The 18,755-nt window shown below is 35.7% G+C and overlaps 1 protein-coding gene across 4 annotated transcripts in view; it reads right to left on the bottom strand.

The window, feature by feature from the left end:
- The window catches only part of HECTD4 (HECT domain E3 ubiquitin protein ligase 4), a 77,097-nt gene that overhangs the window by 53,278 nt on the left and 5,064 nt on the right, over positions 1-18,755 (bottom strand). For all 4 annotated transcript variants that reach the window (XM_063350953.1, XM_063350955.1, XM_063350954.1 and 1 more), the window contains exons 2-10: positions 11,009-11,526; positions 8,377-8,466; positions 7,899-8,029; positions 5,507-5,615; positions 4,714-4,852; positions 3,581-3,751; positions 2,122-2,314; positions 605-766; positions 396-509 (exon numbers count right to left, since the gene is read on the bottom strand). In XM_063350953.1, the coding sequence (XP_063207023.1) occupies positions 396-509; positions 605-766; positions 2,122-2,314; positions 3,581-3,751; positions 4,714-4,852; positions 5,507-5,615; positions 7,899-8,029; positions 8,377-8,466; positions 11,009-11,526 (1,627 nt within the window). The remainder of the gene's footprint in view (positions 1-395; positions 510-604; positions 767-2,121; positions 2,315-3,580; positions 3,752-4,713; positions 4,853-5,506; positions 5,616-7,898; positions 8,030-8,376; positions 8,467-11,008; positions 11,527-18,755) is intronic.

Genomic DNA, 18,755 nt, shown 5'->3' with positions numbered 1-18,755 from the left:
AACTGACAGTCTGTATGGTGCAAGTGTTAAAAAAAAAAAATTAAGCTTAGAGACTCATCTCCTGAAAAGCTTAAAGCCTACTAACACTAGCAGGGCCAAAACAGTAAAAGGAAAGGTATGAGTGGATTACAGACACTTTACCATATCTTAAAGTTAAAAAATAACCCATTTGTCTACATCTTTCAAATGGCTTGCAAGGGCAAGATACTGGAAGTTCCTTCAGGGAATTCTGAACTTTCAAAAATGTTAAATTTACAGAATTTCACTACAGACATGAAATCCCACCAACTGCAGAGCTGCTTACTGCAAATTAAAATCCAGACAGATTATTTAGAATCTAAGGGTTGGATATGTCTAGTTCTGAAATATTCCCAGAAAAAAGATGTCCTTCTTACCAAGTCCTGGAACTAGAGCACCACGTCCAAGTGAACTTCCTGCAGCATCAATGAGATCTGCTCGGCTCGTGAACTGCCCATCCGAAATATTGAACACCAAGCTTGAAGCAAGAACTACATAGAAAAAAGTCTCCAATAAATTTCTGAGAAGTTTATCGTATTTCAGAAAATCAAGGACTTAAAATCTGTCACAAATGTTTCCAACTTACTTTTTAAAGATGACAAAGCACTTGTTCCCCCAAAGAGTGAGCGTGTTGCAGAACTGCCTGATCCACCTGGGGGTGGGACCAACATCACCAAGTATGTTCCGCATGTGTATATCGGAGTCTTTCTTAATACTTTCAGTGGCAGCCCACAGCTAGTGTTCGCAGCTGAAATATTAAACAGAAAAATCCAACACAAACATGTATTTCTTCACAACATTAAAAATTCGTAACAGGCAGCAAACAAGGCAGATTTCTATTTAGGACTTCAAATAAATCAATATGGAAATTCATTTAAGCTACATTTTGCAGCATTTAGAAGTTGCTTTAAGAAGTTGTATATAAGGATGGCCTCATAATCGCACACATTCAGCATCGATCGATACAAACAGTTTCACAGGTTATTAAACTAAGGAGAATAACTTAAAAATTAAAGACAGTGTCATGGTTTAGGCTGGGCTGGACACTAAAACAAGTGACAGATGCTCTCCCTGGTTTCCAAACCAGGAAAATTAGGAGCCTAAATTTAAGTATAAACGAAACTGTTTTAATAATTGTATGGTGGTAAATACATTGAAAGCAGTTTCTTAGACCCAAACAGTCTTTTACATAAAGAAATCATTTGAGATTCACTATGCATTTACAATTTTAAGTTCTCCTGCTCCACATGAAACGTATACAGTCATAACAATCTAGCTCCTGCCACAACTGATCAACACTTTTCTGAGCACCGACTAAAGAATTATCCAAGAAAAACCACTTATTCTTCTTCTGTAGCACTCTAGTTGTTAACTGGCAAAACACAGCCTTTAAAATAGCTCTTCAAGCTAACTCTCTGCCAGTTTCCCTGTAAGTATATTTATTTCCTGTATAATTTATTTTTATGGAAATATCTTTCATTGTTTAAAATTGAAGAAAGAAACTCATGTACATATGACGGAAGGAGAGAAGTAATTCAGGAAACCGAACAAAATCTTATCTTAAGACAAATCTTAAAGCTCCAAATCACCCTGAAAACCATCAATGCTGTTCATTCACGAATCCCTAATTAACTTGGTAGTTTCAGCAAGCCCACAAATATTGTCCAACTCAAAAAGGCAAAATTACCTCCAATTGACAATATTCAACTTACTTGTGAAACAATAGTTTAATTTTCTAAACTGCAGTCCATTTTTACATAACAACTTGAACTGCCAGCAGCTAAATGCAATTATCAGTTTGATCAAATGTGGCATAAAGCAGTCCTATAATTGAATACATGGGGAATAAAGGCTGCTACAGGTAATATTCCTGTTCTTCATTCTTAAACTTTTTTCACAATCAATGCCTAATTTAGCAAAGGAACTCATAATTCAAACATTAAGCAAATACTGCTATCTTTCAAACACTTATTTCAGGAAAAAAATGCAAACTGCTTTTTTTTTTCTACACGTCCTAAGAGGTTATTAATTACTAAAACTGGTAAGATATGTGTTAAGAAACAAAATATGAACGATTACTGAGTCAGTAAAACCTCTTCTGACCTGCTTGGTCCTCTTTCAATGTATTGGAGATTGTAGAGCCAGTGAGAGCAGCCAACGTTGCTGACGGGGACGCTCTATACCTAGACAGCCTACTTAGAAGCATCTCGTTTATACTCTTTGCAGATTCACCCTCTTTTCTCATTAATATAATTCGTTCCTGTAGAGGATTTGCTATACATACACCATTTTCAACCTATTAAAATAGGAGGGAAAAAAGCCTTTTAGATATTGAAACCTGTAGGAGACAGATTACCTTAATTGAACAGTAAAACTGAACAATACAATATATCAAATAGGATACAAACATAAACCCTGCTGGGAGAATTTCTTACAAGAAAGTGTTATAAAAGCTAGACAGATAAGTATTTGTTTTGTTTGCAACTTTGTCATTCAATATAGTATCTTTTATTTTGTCTGTCCTCAAAGACAGAACTGCTTGTCATAATCTTATTTATGGAACTCTACTTAAAAACATTTAACATCCCTGTGCTCTTAATGATGTTTCACTGGCAAATTTTGTAAAAGGAGGACGTTAAATCATTTGCCAGACAAGAAGCATATGCAATGATTTTTCTTAGACTGTAATATTCAGGGGATATGTTATTAAAGAATCACCTCTTAATGAAGAAAGATCTAATTTACAGCATTAAGCGTTTTCTAGAAGTTGTACTAATATAGCCTACCACTTCCAGCCCCATCAGTGCAGCCGCTGTACAGCAACTGCTGAGCAAATGCACAGACATTGCACCCAAAGTACTCCAAAGCTAAATCCTCGTACAATTTCAATCATCGATACTAGAGATCTATGAATTGCTGTAAGCTCTGCTGTATAAATGAGTAAAATTTTAGACTGAGGTGCTTCATTGTTAAATTAAAATACACACACATATACAAATGCAAGCATATATATGTATATATATACACACATACATAAACCATTAAGAGAAAAGGGTGTTCAAACTACTGATCCATTTCTCTAGACTTAATATTTTGAAATGCATTTGTTTTTACACTAAAAGCAGTGACTGTCATTCAACATAAAAACATTTTAGGCTATAAAATGCAGTGTAGACAAAACAATTGTATTTGTAACTTGTGGCACCTGAGTGGCTTTTAACACAATGAAGCAGATCTACAGTAAACAATGGTTTAAATCCTAATACACTGAATTACTGTCCCAGCATAAAGCTTAATTGCTAATTATAATAAAATACGTTTTATGTTACAAGACAATTTATACTGCTGGAGTATATGATGGTCATACATCCTCTGAATATAGAGCTGACCAATATACCTTCTGTCGTGTTAAAAGATAATTCGTAAGTACATTACAAACAGCTATCCAGATTACATACATGAATACTCAAACCTAATATATTGATTTGAAAATGTTGATACTTAATCAGGCAGTAGTCATGCTACCAACTCCAGACTCATAAAAAACACGTAATTTGCTTACTATAAGTTCAAAAATATCCATAAAAACAGAGTGGCCTTTTGGTGTTTTTTCATTGAGGCTTGCAGGAGACCAAATCCAGTAGAAATATGTACCATCTGAAGAAAGATGCACGGTAGTCATAGTACTGCCAACTGGGAAGTGATTTACTGGCATTGGGATTATCTGACATACCTACAAGAAGAAGAGCATCTTAACATTTCTTATTTTGAAATCTGTTCTTATGAGTACTAACAGTGTGCTTAAAAATAAATAAATAAATTAAGATCAAGTGCAGTTAGTCTGTAAGAGGCTTATTATTGGACATAATAGTACTATTACACTCATTTGTTATGAAGAGCTGTTCTATGATGTTTGCCAAATGGATCTACTGCATACAAAACAGCGTATATATATCTAAAAATTTAACATATCTAAAAATAAAAGGATCACCTCCTCTGTAATGATTGAGAACATACCCATAGTACCATAATGAAAAGATACATGCTGAAGAGTTATCTACTTTCTGCAACTTCTCTGAAACATTACTTGAAACTTTGGAAGAAAAGGGGAATTCAAACGTTCTCAGTTTCAGGAAACACGCTGGACATAAATGTACATATCCAGACATAAAAAACCATGGCAGGAAAAAACCCAAAGTAATTAAACTATCCATTTTTACAAAGGATGACAGTTGTTTATCTACAAAACACAATTAGATCAGAAACAATACCTGAATTTTATTATAGTAGAAGAATAATGAGCTGTTCAGGAAGATTATGTTTTCAGTTTAAGTCGAAGTCCATTTTACTATTGCTTGATTGTTCTATAATGTGACTACACTATAGTCTAGCTCTTACAATACTGTAACATAGTACAATGCAAGTCTGTATATACGCATATATACACACAGATACACATGCATATATATAGATACACACACACTAACACACGGAAAGAGTAACATCTATAACATAACTTCCAAGTTCTATCATGCGATGCTTTCAATGGATATTTATAAAAAGGCAATTTCACAAAGTAAAAAGAAGAAGCTTCAAGGACAAAACTAATTAAAGCTAGAAATTATTGTAATTACTTAAGAACATTTTCTTACTCTACTCTAACTCTGCAATGAACATCCTAACTGTTCCTTTTACCTGAAGGGTATGCTGATCCACAACCTGGAAAAGGGAGTGAGGCTTATTATCAAAAGAGACAGGCCGATGGAGAAGTTTGCCATTGCCAAAAGCAACCCACCCAGTCTCCAGCTCCTCATTACGGCAGTACACAAAACCTCTGGCAAAAAAAAGCAGTATATTAAAACTCTTTAAAACTCTGCTATTTTTTGTTTTTCTAAGAACAACTCACAACCACATTCTTGAACTTTGACTGAACTTAAATTCAAGTCAGCATAAGGCAACAATTGCTAGTGTAAAACACTTTAAGCATAATGAGCCCCATGACTTCCAAGCAATAAAGAAGCAAGAAGGTACAGTGAGTCACATCTGCACTAATCATTTATATAATGAATGACATAATTAGAAAACAAATACATATTCGGCAATTGTACAACTATAAGTAAGTACAAGATGACGCAACTACTCTAAAGTATATTTCTCTCAAAGACTAAACCAACTTACTATCCATTAAAAAAATAAAATCAAATCTAAAATACAAGCTATTCTGCTAGTATCTCTCTTTGCAGGAGGTTGGACTAGATGGCCTTCAGAGGTCCCTTTCAACCTAAATTATTCTACAATTCTAGAGAAAACATACTCAAGAAGAATTTCAGATAAGGAAAAGAAAACATTAAAATAGCATTTAATGATAATGCCTAATACGCTCTAGTCATTACATCTAACTTCTGAAAGGTTTACCAAACCAGTAAATTTTTATTTTTTTTTTTTTAAAACAGATCTGCAGAATAGCAAATATTCAACTGTCACTTACCGCAAAGTACCATGTAATCCAGATCCTAATTTGCTTATTCCTCTGCCCACTGAATTTGTTGTATAAAGATAGAGCCCATCTGCTGCAAGACAGCGCCCTAAGTCTGCATCTGAATCAGGAAGAAAGAATAGAGCAGAGACCTCCTCTGTAACACACAAAGCTGGAAATTCTCCATGGTCATTACTTTTCTGTGGTAGCTACCACAGCAACTGAAAATCAACAGATGCTGATGACAGGTCATTACTGACAGGTCAGAACCATTTTTTTTCCTACCGAATTTATTATTCAGTGTTCTAAGAGCTACTGTAACATAGTCAGAGTCCATTCATTTTACATTACTTTCATGCCTTACAGAGGTGCCCAGATTACACCTAACTCACTCACACTAATACTAGGGCTATTTAAATCTCCTGTCATTGCTAAATAAACTTAACAAGAATTAGGTGCTAGTCATTCAGCTTCTCTTTTGAGATAGTAAGTGACATCAGCACTGTTTTTTCATGATTCAAATGTACATAATCCATTTCTGAATAATTTATTTTTCCTGTGTTGTGTTCTCATTTCAGTATTAAAGACCTGCGTTTTGGTATTATGGCCCAAGCTTCTGTAAAAAAAAAAAAACAAACAAAAACAAAAAACAAAACAAACCAAACAAAAACCAAACAAAACAAAACCCAAAAAACCAAAACACCAGTAAGTTTGAATGGGCTTTTTCTGCACACTATTCAAAACTGTAAATACAGTAGGAACTAGACTAGCATACCCAACCATGCTCAGGAACGCAGGCCTACTCAACCAAAATCAGTTCAAGTGGAAAATTCCTTTATTCAAATATAAAACAACTTGAGTATTTGCTATTAAATGCCTTCAGAATGATGCAAAGGAGCAGAAGACCATTCTCTTCCGGTTTTGCAACAGGTAATGCTGTTCAGAACTCAGAACTGGCATCAAGATAAAATACTATCAAGGCTTATGACTATGCAAGCCTTTCTGCTCTGGACTGCTGGTATAACACACTGTTTGCGAGGAAGGAATAATCTAATATTGAGCCTTGATCTAATTTCTGGTACAACTCTGTGCTTCTCTTAAAGCTCATAAGCAGACCCTTCCACCTCTGAACACTTAAATTAAGACAAAATGTATTTCAAAAACATAGCTTTGTCACTCACAAAGTAGTTACTATTAACAATCAAGACGGGATACACAAGGCAAAGCTTTGTAACAGGAATGTCAATAAACCAGTCAACCTACTTAAGTTCACAGAATCTGAACAGTCAACTAGGGAAAGGAAAAAAAATAAATCTAGTCACTCTCCTAGCAAGAAAGCCTCTTCAAAATACAGATGTCATCAATAAATTTGCAGATAGCCTAAAATGACAATTTGAATTTGTAAATTCCTATGGCTTCCATTAAACTTAATGAGATCTCACCAAATGTTTCTAAAGCAATGTGAACTCTCTTATTTAGCGCAAAAAAGGTAAGCAAACAAAGCAATAAAACCTGAGAATTAATTCAGGGAAAGAAATACAAAAGAAAGCATAAAAAAAAGGACATAAAAACAGACTGGACAGAAACAAAAGTAGAAGGGGAAAAAAGGAAAAAAAGCAATGAATTTTTACTTCTAAAAATAAAGATGCTCTGACAGTGATAGCTAGCTACCGAATACAGTGATACTGTACAGGACAAAAAAGTTACGCTTACTGAGAGACTAACAAGTGGATCATACCCAAACTCAGTTTGACCTCCCTCCAAAATTCCCACTGAAGTCAGCGAGGGTCACTGTATCTACTGCTTTTGATTGTTTCCTACAACCTGATTACTAAACCAATTTAAATAGCATCTGATTTTCAGCAACTGAAAAGCAATGGGTTTTCTGAACCCCATTATACTATCATTAACACACCAGACTTAAGGTTTAGCCTCTTAATATAAAACAGGATAATTTTTTCCGTCTGATCCCCAGATCAACTTTAAAAAAGAAGCAAACAAATAATTTACGTATCAAGTTAGATCAATTTAATGAGAATGGGTATGACAAACCAAACAATGTAAACCATTTAGTATTCCTGTAAATTCGGTCTGTGTTTTCAAAACTTCAGTTCTGAATGTAGACTAAGACAACAAAGTACCCACACAGTTGCTGCCCTCCCCCCTCATTCTATATCAGGCTTCAAGACACTCCTGTGATGCCCAGTTCTCTCTGCAGACGGTCCTTCTAAACCCGTCAGCTTTCGATTATTTGATATGTGCTGTACGTGCTTTTACATTGCTTCCAACAGAAAAGGAGAAATCCTTTCTGTCTCTAAAGCTTTACATTAATTTTTAAACAATTATCACCACTAAAAGCATCTTGTCCTCCCCTGCTAATACTGATAGTCGTGAAATAATTCACCTTTATTTTCACTGCTGGAACTACTGTTGGCATCAGGTGCAGGTAACATGTCCTCAAAGCCCCAAGACACTATATGCTTTCCTCCAAGCAAACAAGAGGGTGATCCAGGTCCTCCCTCCAAAAGCAACAACCTTTAAGCAGAAAATAAAGTAAGATACATAGAGAACAGTGACAGCAAAAACTAGCCAAATCAAAAGTTAAGATGAAGATGTATTTTAAGTAATTATTCTCTGTCAGAGTTCATAAGCCACTTGAAGGAATTATCAATATTTAATTAAAAAAATAAAAACTTAACACCCAAAAACCAATTAGTAAATCCTTTTAGATTTGACTTTCGAATGTCCTCGTTCTGCAATTGACTAAATTTCGATCTTTCCTAAAGCCTTTTAATCATGTTTAAAGACATTTATCTGTAAATGCACTCGCACATTTTCAGAACTGAGGTAAAAGTGCTACGATTAGAAAAGTCACTACAAACCTGTATAATACATCAGACACAGGCAAGGATCCTAGATCAGTTTGTTTCTGTAATAGATGCACTGTATGAACAAAGGTTTTCAGCGACCCTCTAAAAGGATAAGAAAAACATGAATTAAAGATGTCTATCGAAACAAGACTGAATACAGACAGACAACAGCATCTATGTAGAATGTAATATCCAGTACCATAAAGAGAGAATATCCAAGATATGTCATCAAGCTTCTTTTCTAATTTGCATTTCGTTTCTGGATGATTTTCATTCTTTTGTGGAGGAAGTGAAAAGAGGAAGAAAGGGTAACATAAAGGAAGAATGCTGGCAAACTGCCGGTCTAAATCGCGCATTTTGGAAGAGGATGAAGCACCATGCAGGTAGGGAGATCAGCAACCATGGCTGACACAGCACCCAGGCTGAGTCCAAAACAACATGTACAGTAAATGCAATCTAGGCACATGATAAAATACCTCAATCTTGCATCTATTACAGACAGCTACTTTCAGTATTTCTTGTAGCTGATTAATCATATTTAGATCTTCAAATACAATTTGTGGGTCTTCCTGGGGCTGAGCCAAAGTATTAGTAAGAGCTGCTGCAGACATAGCTAGAGATGGCTTTCTGGATTAAAATAGAAAAGACCAAACTAATTAATTTATTATCAAGAGTCTGATTAGTTTTGCTTCCAAACACCAATTTGGAAGCCTTTCCCCTTCTGAAGTGATGCATTTAAATGTATATAAGGACTAGATACTTCTGAAAACAAAATTAAATCTAAGTAGAAGTTGTTTCCAATCTTGCCTAAAAGTGTGTTGCTTTAAAACATTATTGCGATATTTACAAACAGATGGAGTTCGTAACTCTAATTATAATTCTTCATTCATAAGTTGAATACTTTTTTGGAGAACCTATGAAGTCTGTATGTTAATATAGTGGAAAACACCTGGGTTTTTTTGTAGAAATAGGGACATGTAAAAGTCTTTAAAAATATATTTTACAGTTTCTGTTTTAAAGGCCAGGGTATTAGGAAGAAGTCGTTTTCTGAAAGATGTGGTGGCTTTACTTCCAGACATAATAGCCTAGCTATATACAAGAATCCCGACTGCATCTTAGACGTGATAATAGCGAGTTATGAATTGATTTCTTCAAAAGCATGACTGATCAATTGAAAAGATCCTTTCCATGCACTCTGCTGAATATAGCCTTTTGCTTTCTGTCACACATGGTCAGTCTTAGCTCCTTAACTTTCTAGCAGCATCTCCCTCCTCCACACCCCAAATCCTGTTCCGCCCCCCCACCCCATTTTCAGCTCTATGCTCTCACTGATAAACCTCAGCTTAGAGAAAATTGACACTGAATACTTCAAAGCACCTCAATTAATTATTTAAAGCAATATTCACCCTGTTGTTTTATTCTTAGTAATATAAAGCGCCCAAGATTGCAACTAGGAATCTCAGTAATAGTCTAATTTTGCAGGCTTTTTCTTCATAAGCGTACCCAACATACGACTTACATATTTAAAGGAAAAATGCAAGGCTTTCATAGGTGAACAAAGCACGTCAGGGTGTTACAACTCTGTAAGCAATGCAAGACAGATTTGCAAAGAAAACATAAGATCGACCTTCATTTCAAAAGCTGTATTTGAAATTTAGCTCTTAGACAAATTCAGCTGCAAAAGAACATCCCATACTTCCTGAAAACTGACATCTGAGGAAAAAATAAATGAGATCATGTTTATCAAACCCAATTTATCTGAGCTATGTTCAAGTACACTGCCTTTTAGATAAGGCAGTTGGCAGTGCAAAAGAGTTTGCCACATAGAGTAGATTTCTCATTGACTTCATTAGAACAAGTACACTAGAAATTAAGTGCTTTTCATTTGAATAAACCTTTTTCTAAACCAAATCATGACATCTGAGAACGTCAACATCTGAAATCAGATTTAAACTTGACAGACAAGAGTCAAAAGGCAAACAGTGACTTCATAAACAGGTTCATAGGGCTTTGCAGAAGCTGTTTTGTATGCTCCTCCCCCTTGCCCTAAGCCCCATCCCCTAAAGAGTAAGGTTTTATTAAAAGCTGTAACAGCCACTTCATCCTCAGTCACCTGATGCTGTGCTAAACCCATGCAGGGCATGGGATAGTTCAGCCTACACTGGTTGAACTCATCACTAGCAATGCAGTAAAAAAATGCCCCCAGATGTTTCACAGGCAACACTGAAATCTGAAATGAATTGCCCTGAAACTTGGCAGCAATGCCTTCTACAGACAAATGAAGATGCATAAACTACAGGATTAAAGGGGCAGTACAAAGGGAAAGTGAGACAACTTTCCTCTATGGTAAAAACATTTGGAACCATTCCTACAGCAGACCACTGCAGCAGAAGCAGCAATACGCACAAGAGGCATTTATAAACTAGATCCTTCTGGTTTTACATAAGCTAAACACATGCAAAAAATAAATGCTTAGCTCATCAGTTTCACCCTTTCCAAACCAATATTTAAATATTAGAAAGACTAAAGTAAACCAAAAATTAGTAGTAACAAAGCAGTCATATCATTTTGATTCTTATGTTTAAATATAAACACTTACTACCAATATCAACCACAACATGTCATTTCAGTACAGCTTCCTTACCTTGCACAAGCCAAGGCAACTAGGGCAGCAGCAGCATTTTCTTTTTGCTTATATGGAATCTGTTGGCCTGAAGCAGAAGTGTCTTCCAGCCAGGAGCACAGTAAAGACTCTATCCCATTGAGACAGTCAGCTGGTTCCTTAGTCAAACTCAAAGGCTGGCAGTCTCGAAGGCAATTCAATAGCACCTCAGCAGTTATGTTACAGAGAGAAGGGTCTGTTCTACTTTGAGACTGAATGAGGGGAAAGACCAATAGAAGCCCCATCCGTGAAGTAAACGGCGCCTGTTCAGGCTGCTGTAACAAGCCTTGACGCTTGAGCAAGGCCAGTGCTTCTTCATCCCCCGAGCTCTCCCGGTCATGCTGCTCCTCCAAGGCTAGCTGGCGCTGGGCATTCCAGAGTCCACGCAAAGCATTGAGTCGGTACTCCAGCAGCCGAGCATAAGCATTGCTCTGGTTTCCACACACAGATCGTAAGCGCTCAGCAAGCTCCGTCGGATTCTTGGTCTCAAATGTTAATATCTGAAAGAAATTAAAAAGATGGTATTTATATAGGCTTTTATTTTCCTTAAGGGAAAAAAAAAGTAACATATGCCTATAGTAAGATTTCTAAATCAGCTGTCCTGTACAACAGATTGTGGGATTATTTTATATTTTTTTAAAATTTCTGGGCACGGATAAAGTTACACTGGAGGCCAAAGAGCATGCAAGTGGTATGGAGTCTGTTATTGTTGAGTCAGCACTGTCACTGAAGCCTGGGCTCAAGGATTGCTGACAGATTTTTAAACTTTCAATCGTGATGCTAAAACAACAATAATATGGATTGCAAATAAAAATACATATGAAATAGTATCTTTGAAAATAAAGACTCACCTCCCCTGGAGCATTTTTTTTTTTGTTATTTAGGCAATTTTGCTAAGAACTTCAAAAGGACTGAGAGGGTAGAGGGTCCCAAGGGCTGAGTTTAGAGCCCTTCTATGGAAATTAATATGTCAACAATATTTTGTATTAAGAATGTGTATGTTCTAGTTTTAGTGCTTGTCAAATAAACAAACCAGTAATCTAAAATGAACCAAGAGTTTTGTTACACACTCTCCCTTCCCTGTTCTTTTTTTCCCCTCCTCAATTTTATCATGTTGCACTTAGCTACACCTTTCTCAAAATATTTCCAGTTGCTGCCACAATTTAAAAACCTAAAAGTCTCATCATCATCACTTCAGACAGAAGAAAGAGGCCTTTTTGGCACTTCTAAGTAAAACTGGAGACAAAGCTGGAACAACAGAAAACAAGTAAACCATGACAGAAAGAAACATATTTATGGGTTAGTACCAGCCCAGTACTTGAAAGAAGTCAGAATTAAGTAATTTACAGACAACTTTTCTCCCTACAGCATACAACAGTTGAGATCGGCAAAGTCACTTAAGCTATGGCAAGCTCAAGGAAATCAATGAGGCAGACATTTTCTGATACTTTGGATCCAGCATCCACAGGGCTTCTGCCTGGATGCCACACTGCCTCATCTCATCCCACCCCCAAACACACTCTCTTTGGCCCATTGTTATGCTGTAAAACTGTCCTTCCCTAATTTAATTAAAAAAAAAAAAAAAGGCAGGGGAACGTGAGAGATTAAGAGACACAATGGGTAATTTCATTCAGGGTTGTGGGTTTTTTTTATTTTTAATTGGAGGCAGTAGTCATACAGAATACGAAATAGATGTTTATGTCTAATTGTACAATTTTCAACAGCTTGATAAAACGCTTCAGGACAAATCACATCTGCCATTTCTACAAACACCATTACTAAAGTCAATGAAACAGCTTTCAGTAGAACACTTATCATTAGAGTCATGAAAAGTTCACTTTAAAGTAATTCACATAATAATTACACTTGAATAGATGTTCATATAGAGCTCCTTAAAACTCAAGAATCTCTTTTAATTAATTTCTTCAAAGAGATTAAGAATATTAATACCTAAACCATATATTATACATTTAAAATAACTACCTCATATTAATTTGTGTGTTCTATTGTCTCCAAAATAAGTTTAATTGTTCTCTATTATAGATGCAATCTAAAACTTTCTTTTGACTTCCTTGAACTAAACTAAATACATGATGGATCCTCAACTAAGCGATAACAAGCTGCAGAAATGGAGGCAAAAGAGAATGTATGTTTTCACCTGGAGAGTTAAATGCTGAAGAAAATAGGTCTACAGTCTTTGGCTATGCTAGTAACAAAGACACCACAAAAGACAAGTTGTGGTCTGCTTAGCTGGCTTTCCCTTTAGGTGATACTTCCATGAGGCAGGGTGGTGGTAGTGGGAGGCTGCCTATAGTCTTCCCCCTTTCCCATACGGATAGTAGAACCCTGCAATCCATGCCAGATAATAGTTCAAAACATTGTGCCCACCTAAATTATAAGTTTACTACTATGTTAATTCACAAACTTTGTACAACCTCATGTGGACAAATCTGTACCCAGTTACAAGCGAAAGGTTTAAATATTCAAATATTCAAACACATGAGAATTGCTTTATTTCAGCCATATTGCAAATGCAACCAGAGACTGAGTTCCAATTGCAACTGATGAATGTTTTTTTCAGTTTCCTTCAAGTCACCAAGTTATGTTTGATGGGTTCTCATCAACAAAATTGTAACCAAATTGTTGCAGAAAGGTCCGTGTTTTGGATATAGTTTAACCTTGCAAATTTTGTCATTCATTTGGGTCCAACTAAAGGTACACATGAAAACTGGTCGCACTGTGTTACATGCTCTTGTCCCTCAGGTCCCACAGTTTAGCAGAAAGATGGATTGTTTGTTTTTGATACTGCTCTACATCTCTGAGTCTGTCTTGTATAAATCAAGACAAGAAGTCAGTGTCAAATATTTGCAGACGTACTGATGAAAAGCCTTTCCCTACCGAAGTTTTATTTTCTCACTGATCTCGCAGTTTATAATTCACTTTATACGCATAGTATGGTGTGTCTGGAACCGTTAAGAGTGTTTTGCTTTGGTCTTTCATAAAGCAAATTTGCACTAATTTGGGTTAACAATATATTAAGTATACTAGATTCAATAGATTTAGAAGACAGTTCCAAAATGGGACTTACTGATTTTTGAAAATAAAGCAATTTACATCATCTAGTTTTCATACACAGCTTACGGAAGCAGTGAAAAAACCTAACCATTCAACCTCATATGAAGGTCTAAGTAGGCATTCACACTTCCAGGAAAGTAACAGGATATTAGGAGAAAGGCATACGGTCATCTACAGGAACCTTCTGAAAATTTTGTTAAAGTCTGTTTTCCTCAAAAGACATTTTACTGACAAGAGGTAAGTACTCAGAGCTACCTCCAGAAAGGAGCTTCAAGACCAAATTTTCACAGTGACTGGCTGTGACAACCAACCTGGGAGCTTTCACGGTTCAGACACGCTCTTAAGATCTTGCCACACACCAGGGAACCATTCTGGTTCTCACTGGTTAGCAAAACACACCTCTTTCTAACCCAACACTAATGACAGAGCTTCACTTGGCCCATGTTATATATACTGCTTCCCTCTGGATAGCTGAAAGACTTCATAAAGGAATCACAGCCCTTGCCAAGGTTTCCTCAGCACACTGACTAGTTTTCTCATATCTTCAGGCAATGCTTGTTATCTTGAAGCTACATGAAGTCAAAGCAGGTTAAAATAAAATGTAAGAAAAAAGCCCCACAACATTTACTCACAAATTCTGAAATAGACAATACAACTACCAGTGTTTATAAAAGACACAGGTGAAGAAAGGAAATAGAAAATCTATGCTAAAATGACTTGTACAAAGATTGAATCAGAAAGGTCTCCCCCATCCTTTACCCAGCTGATTTACTGCAGACCTCCCTGGCACCCTCCAGCTGTCAGAGGCTGCCATTCTGAACACCTCTTGCCCGAGGCTGCACCCACAAAAGACGGTTACTTCAGGCTATAAAAGCTGGTGTACTCTGCCAAATCTCCCTTTTTAAATCCCCCAGCAAAATTTAATCCTCCCCCAAATTAGTTTATTCTCCTCCTATCCAGAAGATCTGACCATTCTCTTTGTTAAAATAAGCACCAATTCATTTCCCTGCAGATGCACATGTCTGTTACTCAAGCTCTCCTCTACAATACTTCATCGACCAAAACTATTCCTCATTCAGCAAGAGGTAAAACCCCCTTTCCCCTGCCTCCTTGATGTCTCAGTATTTACACTTGAGTTTAAGCTCTGATTTAAGACTAATTTCCAGCATCCTTTTGTTAGTGGTATTTGGGCACCTTGCCTCGATATTTACCTATACTACACTTGGGGAAATCTCGGAAGCAGACAACCAAAAGCGAGCACATTACAGGCAGCCACCTGCACCATAAATAATCAGTGACTTCACAGCACCCATCACTTTTAACTATCAAGGCTTAAACAGAATCTAAGAGGATGAAAAGGATGTAACAATTGCATTGCTTTGCCATAAAAGTTAGCTAAGTATCTCCTTACATCTCAAAAACTCCCTAACAGAAATAGCAGCTTGACAGTAACACAATCAAGCTAAAAACATAAACAAACATATGCTTAAAGGAAGAATACTAAACAAGAACTGAACATACAGATTATATTCAGGATTAGAAAAAGATAACTAGCCAAGCTACAAAAATAATGCAGATTAATATACTATGAAAACAAGAACATGAAAGAGATGCATAGTGGCAGTTAAAATAACATAGTTATTTTATAAAGACTAACATAAAGAAAATTGAGAGAAAACTTAAAATCTGTCTACCTTACGTACATTGTTAGACTTAAAATAGTCCATTTTCTGCTTTTATATAAGATGTATTAACATTTCCCTTAGGAACAATCAATAATAACAAAAACCACCCCTTCATAATAGAAACGTAAGGTTTTCAAGAATAACTTCTAATGAACAACAGCAAAAAATGCTGTGTCAGTGCAAAAAAGTGTAATTCTAGTATAACCAAATAATTCTATTATAAATTATAATGTAACCAAGACACTAGAATTAGGGGAAGAAATAAAACAACATTGTTTTTAAAGATCTTTTTCTATAGCTGATTTTGTAAGTAGGGTAAACATCACATTGACGTTTTTTGCAAATGAGAAACCTGCTCTTCAGTCACTTTGAAATTACAGCTCATGCACCATGACTGTGATCATTACCTATTTTCCAGCTTTGTCTGCTTCCAGTTAGCAAAGACTACCTTTGAAAAGTTTTGATTTTTAAAGTCTCATGCTCAACAGCCTGAAGTTACATATAATTAAAAATTGTGTTATTAAGAAGTTTAATTGTCACTGTTTTAATTTTGCAGTATCTTTTCCTTAAATATTATTTCCCCGTTTATTATTTTAAACAAATTTTAATAAATATTTTAATTAGAAAATGGCTGATCTGAAGTTCAGTCACGCTAATTGGTCATTGACAACTTCTTCAACATTGAGAGACAAGAAAGGTATCTAATTATAGACCATCAACTATGGTGAGGATGTCATCTTTCCTACTGTATCCATTTTTTGTCCTACAACATGACCTTAACCAGATATTGTTCAATGGGAAGCAATATTTTTGCCAAAACTGCTCCAGAAAGTAGTCACTGGCATTCACTATTATTAAGGTAAAGTGTTTCTCCACTGTGCGTACTACAATTAAGACACGCTAATCTACGTGAAGAGTTACAGCCTGAGCTTTTATGACCACATTAAGAAAATCTGGAAGTGAGCTGCCACTTTAAGGCAGCTTTTTCCTCTTGCTAGAACTTCTGCTCCCTTTTCCTCTCCAGGCAGCAGGGCCTGGTTTTTGGTTTTGTTTTGGTTTTTGGGTTGGGTTTTTTTTGGGTCTTTTTTGGGGTGTGTGGGGTTGTTTTATTTTGTTTGATGCTTTTTGGTTTGGTGTTGTTTTTTTTTTAAGTTAGATTTTCTCTTCAGACCAATTCCCTGGTGTGAAACAGCAGATAGAATGGAAAAAAGTAGAATGGAAAAGAAAGAAGAAAATGCATGGGCAGTGACAGATGTGAACAACAACTTTTTGCAATAGCTCTCCCAGCTTTCTAGCTTAAACACTGCTCTTGGAGTGAATATGCTAGTTTCATTGATCAGTTTCAATTCTTCTACATAGGGAACTGATGAGCAACGATGCTGTTCAAAGGTATATTTTTTCCTAAAGTTACATATTGCAAGTAAAAGCTTTTAAATCTCCAGAAGAGCATTTAATTTTTTCTCTACATAATTAAATTGGCTCAACTTCGCACATCAAGAGAACAACTTCTTGAAGATGGTATATTTACCAACATCACTTAGATGCATAATAGGCCCCTGAGTATTCATCTCACTAGAGGAACAAACTATACAGAAAACTATACGCAACCTCAAAATTCTTAACAGCAGCATGAAAAAAATTTAACTATGTTACTTTCAACACCACATTACACTTATAAGGTCATTCCTCTTGCACCACAGAGTTAACGTATAGGGTATACCACTTGATTACTTGGTTCTTTTGTCTCTAGAAATACAAATAGAATTACATAAAAAAGACCAAATGACATGATTTATAGATTATTTTATAAGAGAAATACCAGGATTGATAGTTTTAAGGCACCCTGAAAATTGAAATACACATCAAAATTTAAACTGTTTCCATAAACAACATTGTATACATACTCCTAGTCCTCCACTTTCTGTTGCTCTGCTGGGTAATAACATTTCTACTTATGGCAATTTCTGAAGACACACAGTAGGAAGCTGTCTTAGTGTAAACACTGCCTTGATTTCTTTTAAAACATTTTTCTAAACCCTCTATAAAGGCTTTTTGTTTGATACACCCATGTGTTTGTAAAATATATAAATACGTGCAAACATTTTCATCCTGATGTTTTAGACATTGAAATTTTATAGGTTCTTAGGGGCTGTTGCATACTTTACATTATGCTTTTAGTGTTGCACTTGAAAACTACAAGTTTCAAGATTGTTCTGATTTTTTCTGCTCCAAGAAATTTTAACCATATCACCTTGTTCAAAGCCTCTACTGATTCATAATCTTGTATACAGCAGCACAGCTTTTTAACAACTCAGCTAAAAGCATGAATTATTTTCCCTTGTGAAAGCATCAGAAACCTAATTACTTGCTCAGAAATAATTACTAAGAAACCTGCATCTTCTGCTGCATAAACAACATTGTACCAAATACTTTTTTTTTTTTTAGAACTGTACAAATTTGCCAAACAACCTTGATACCTGAGATGAATTACAGTACAGGCAAGCTGTAAACATATATCAAAAGAATGCTATGAAAGAAACTGTTATTTCTTTGTTCGTTCATTTGTTTATTAAAATATTTCTCTGGCTCTTATTTAAGTAGTGGATAAAGATGTCTGCAAAAGGTAAAGAAAAATCGTCATTTAAACATCCGAGCGTGCAGACCACTAATCAGCTGCAATTGGTAATAAGAACTATATTTGGGAAACATGTTTGCAAAATCATCCTTTAGAAGAAGCTTCCTAGTATTTCTCTACTAGGATAAGTAAAATATGACTTTAAAAATAAAAAGCCAAGAGGCATGTTGTCCATATTATAGAAGTTTAATAAATTCAAGCAATGACAACTGATGATAACAACAGCAACTCTGCTGGAGATTAAATCACACGATATTCGTGGTTTACACAGATTATCTAATGAAAGCGAACTCAAAAGGAAAGCGAACAAGATTTCAGAGACCTCTCAGAAGGC

Source organism: Chroicocephalus ridibundus, chromosome 13, assembly GCF_963924245.1.
Source record: "Chroicocephalus ridibundus chromosome 13, bChrRid1.1, whole genome shotgun sequence".
Lineage (NCBI taxonomy): Eukaryota > Metazoa > Chordata > Aves > Charadriiformes > Laridae > Chroicocephalus > Chroicocephalus ridibundus.
Note: the sequence above shows the minus strand (reverse complement) of the source record. Positions and strands in the feature narration are given on the sequence as shown.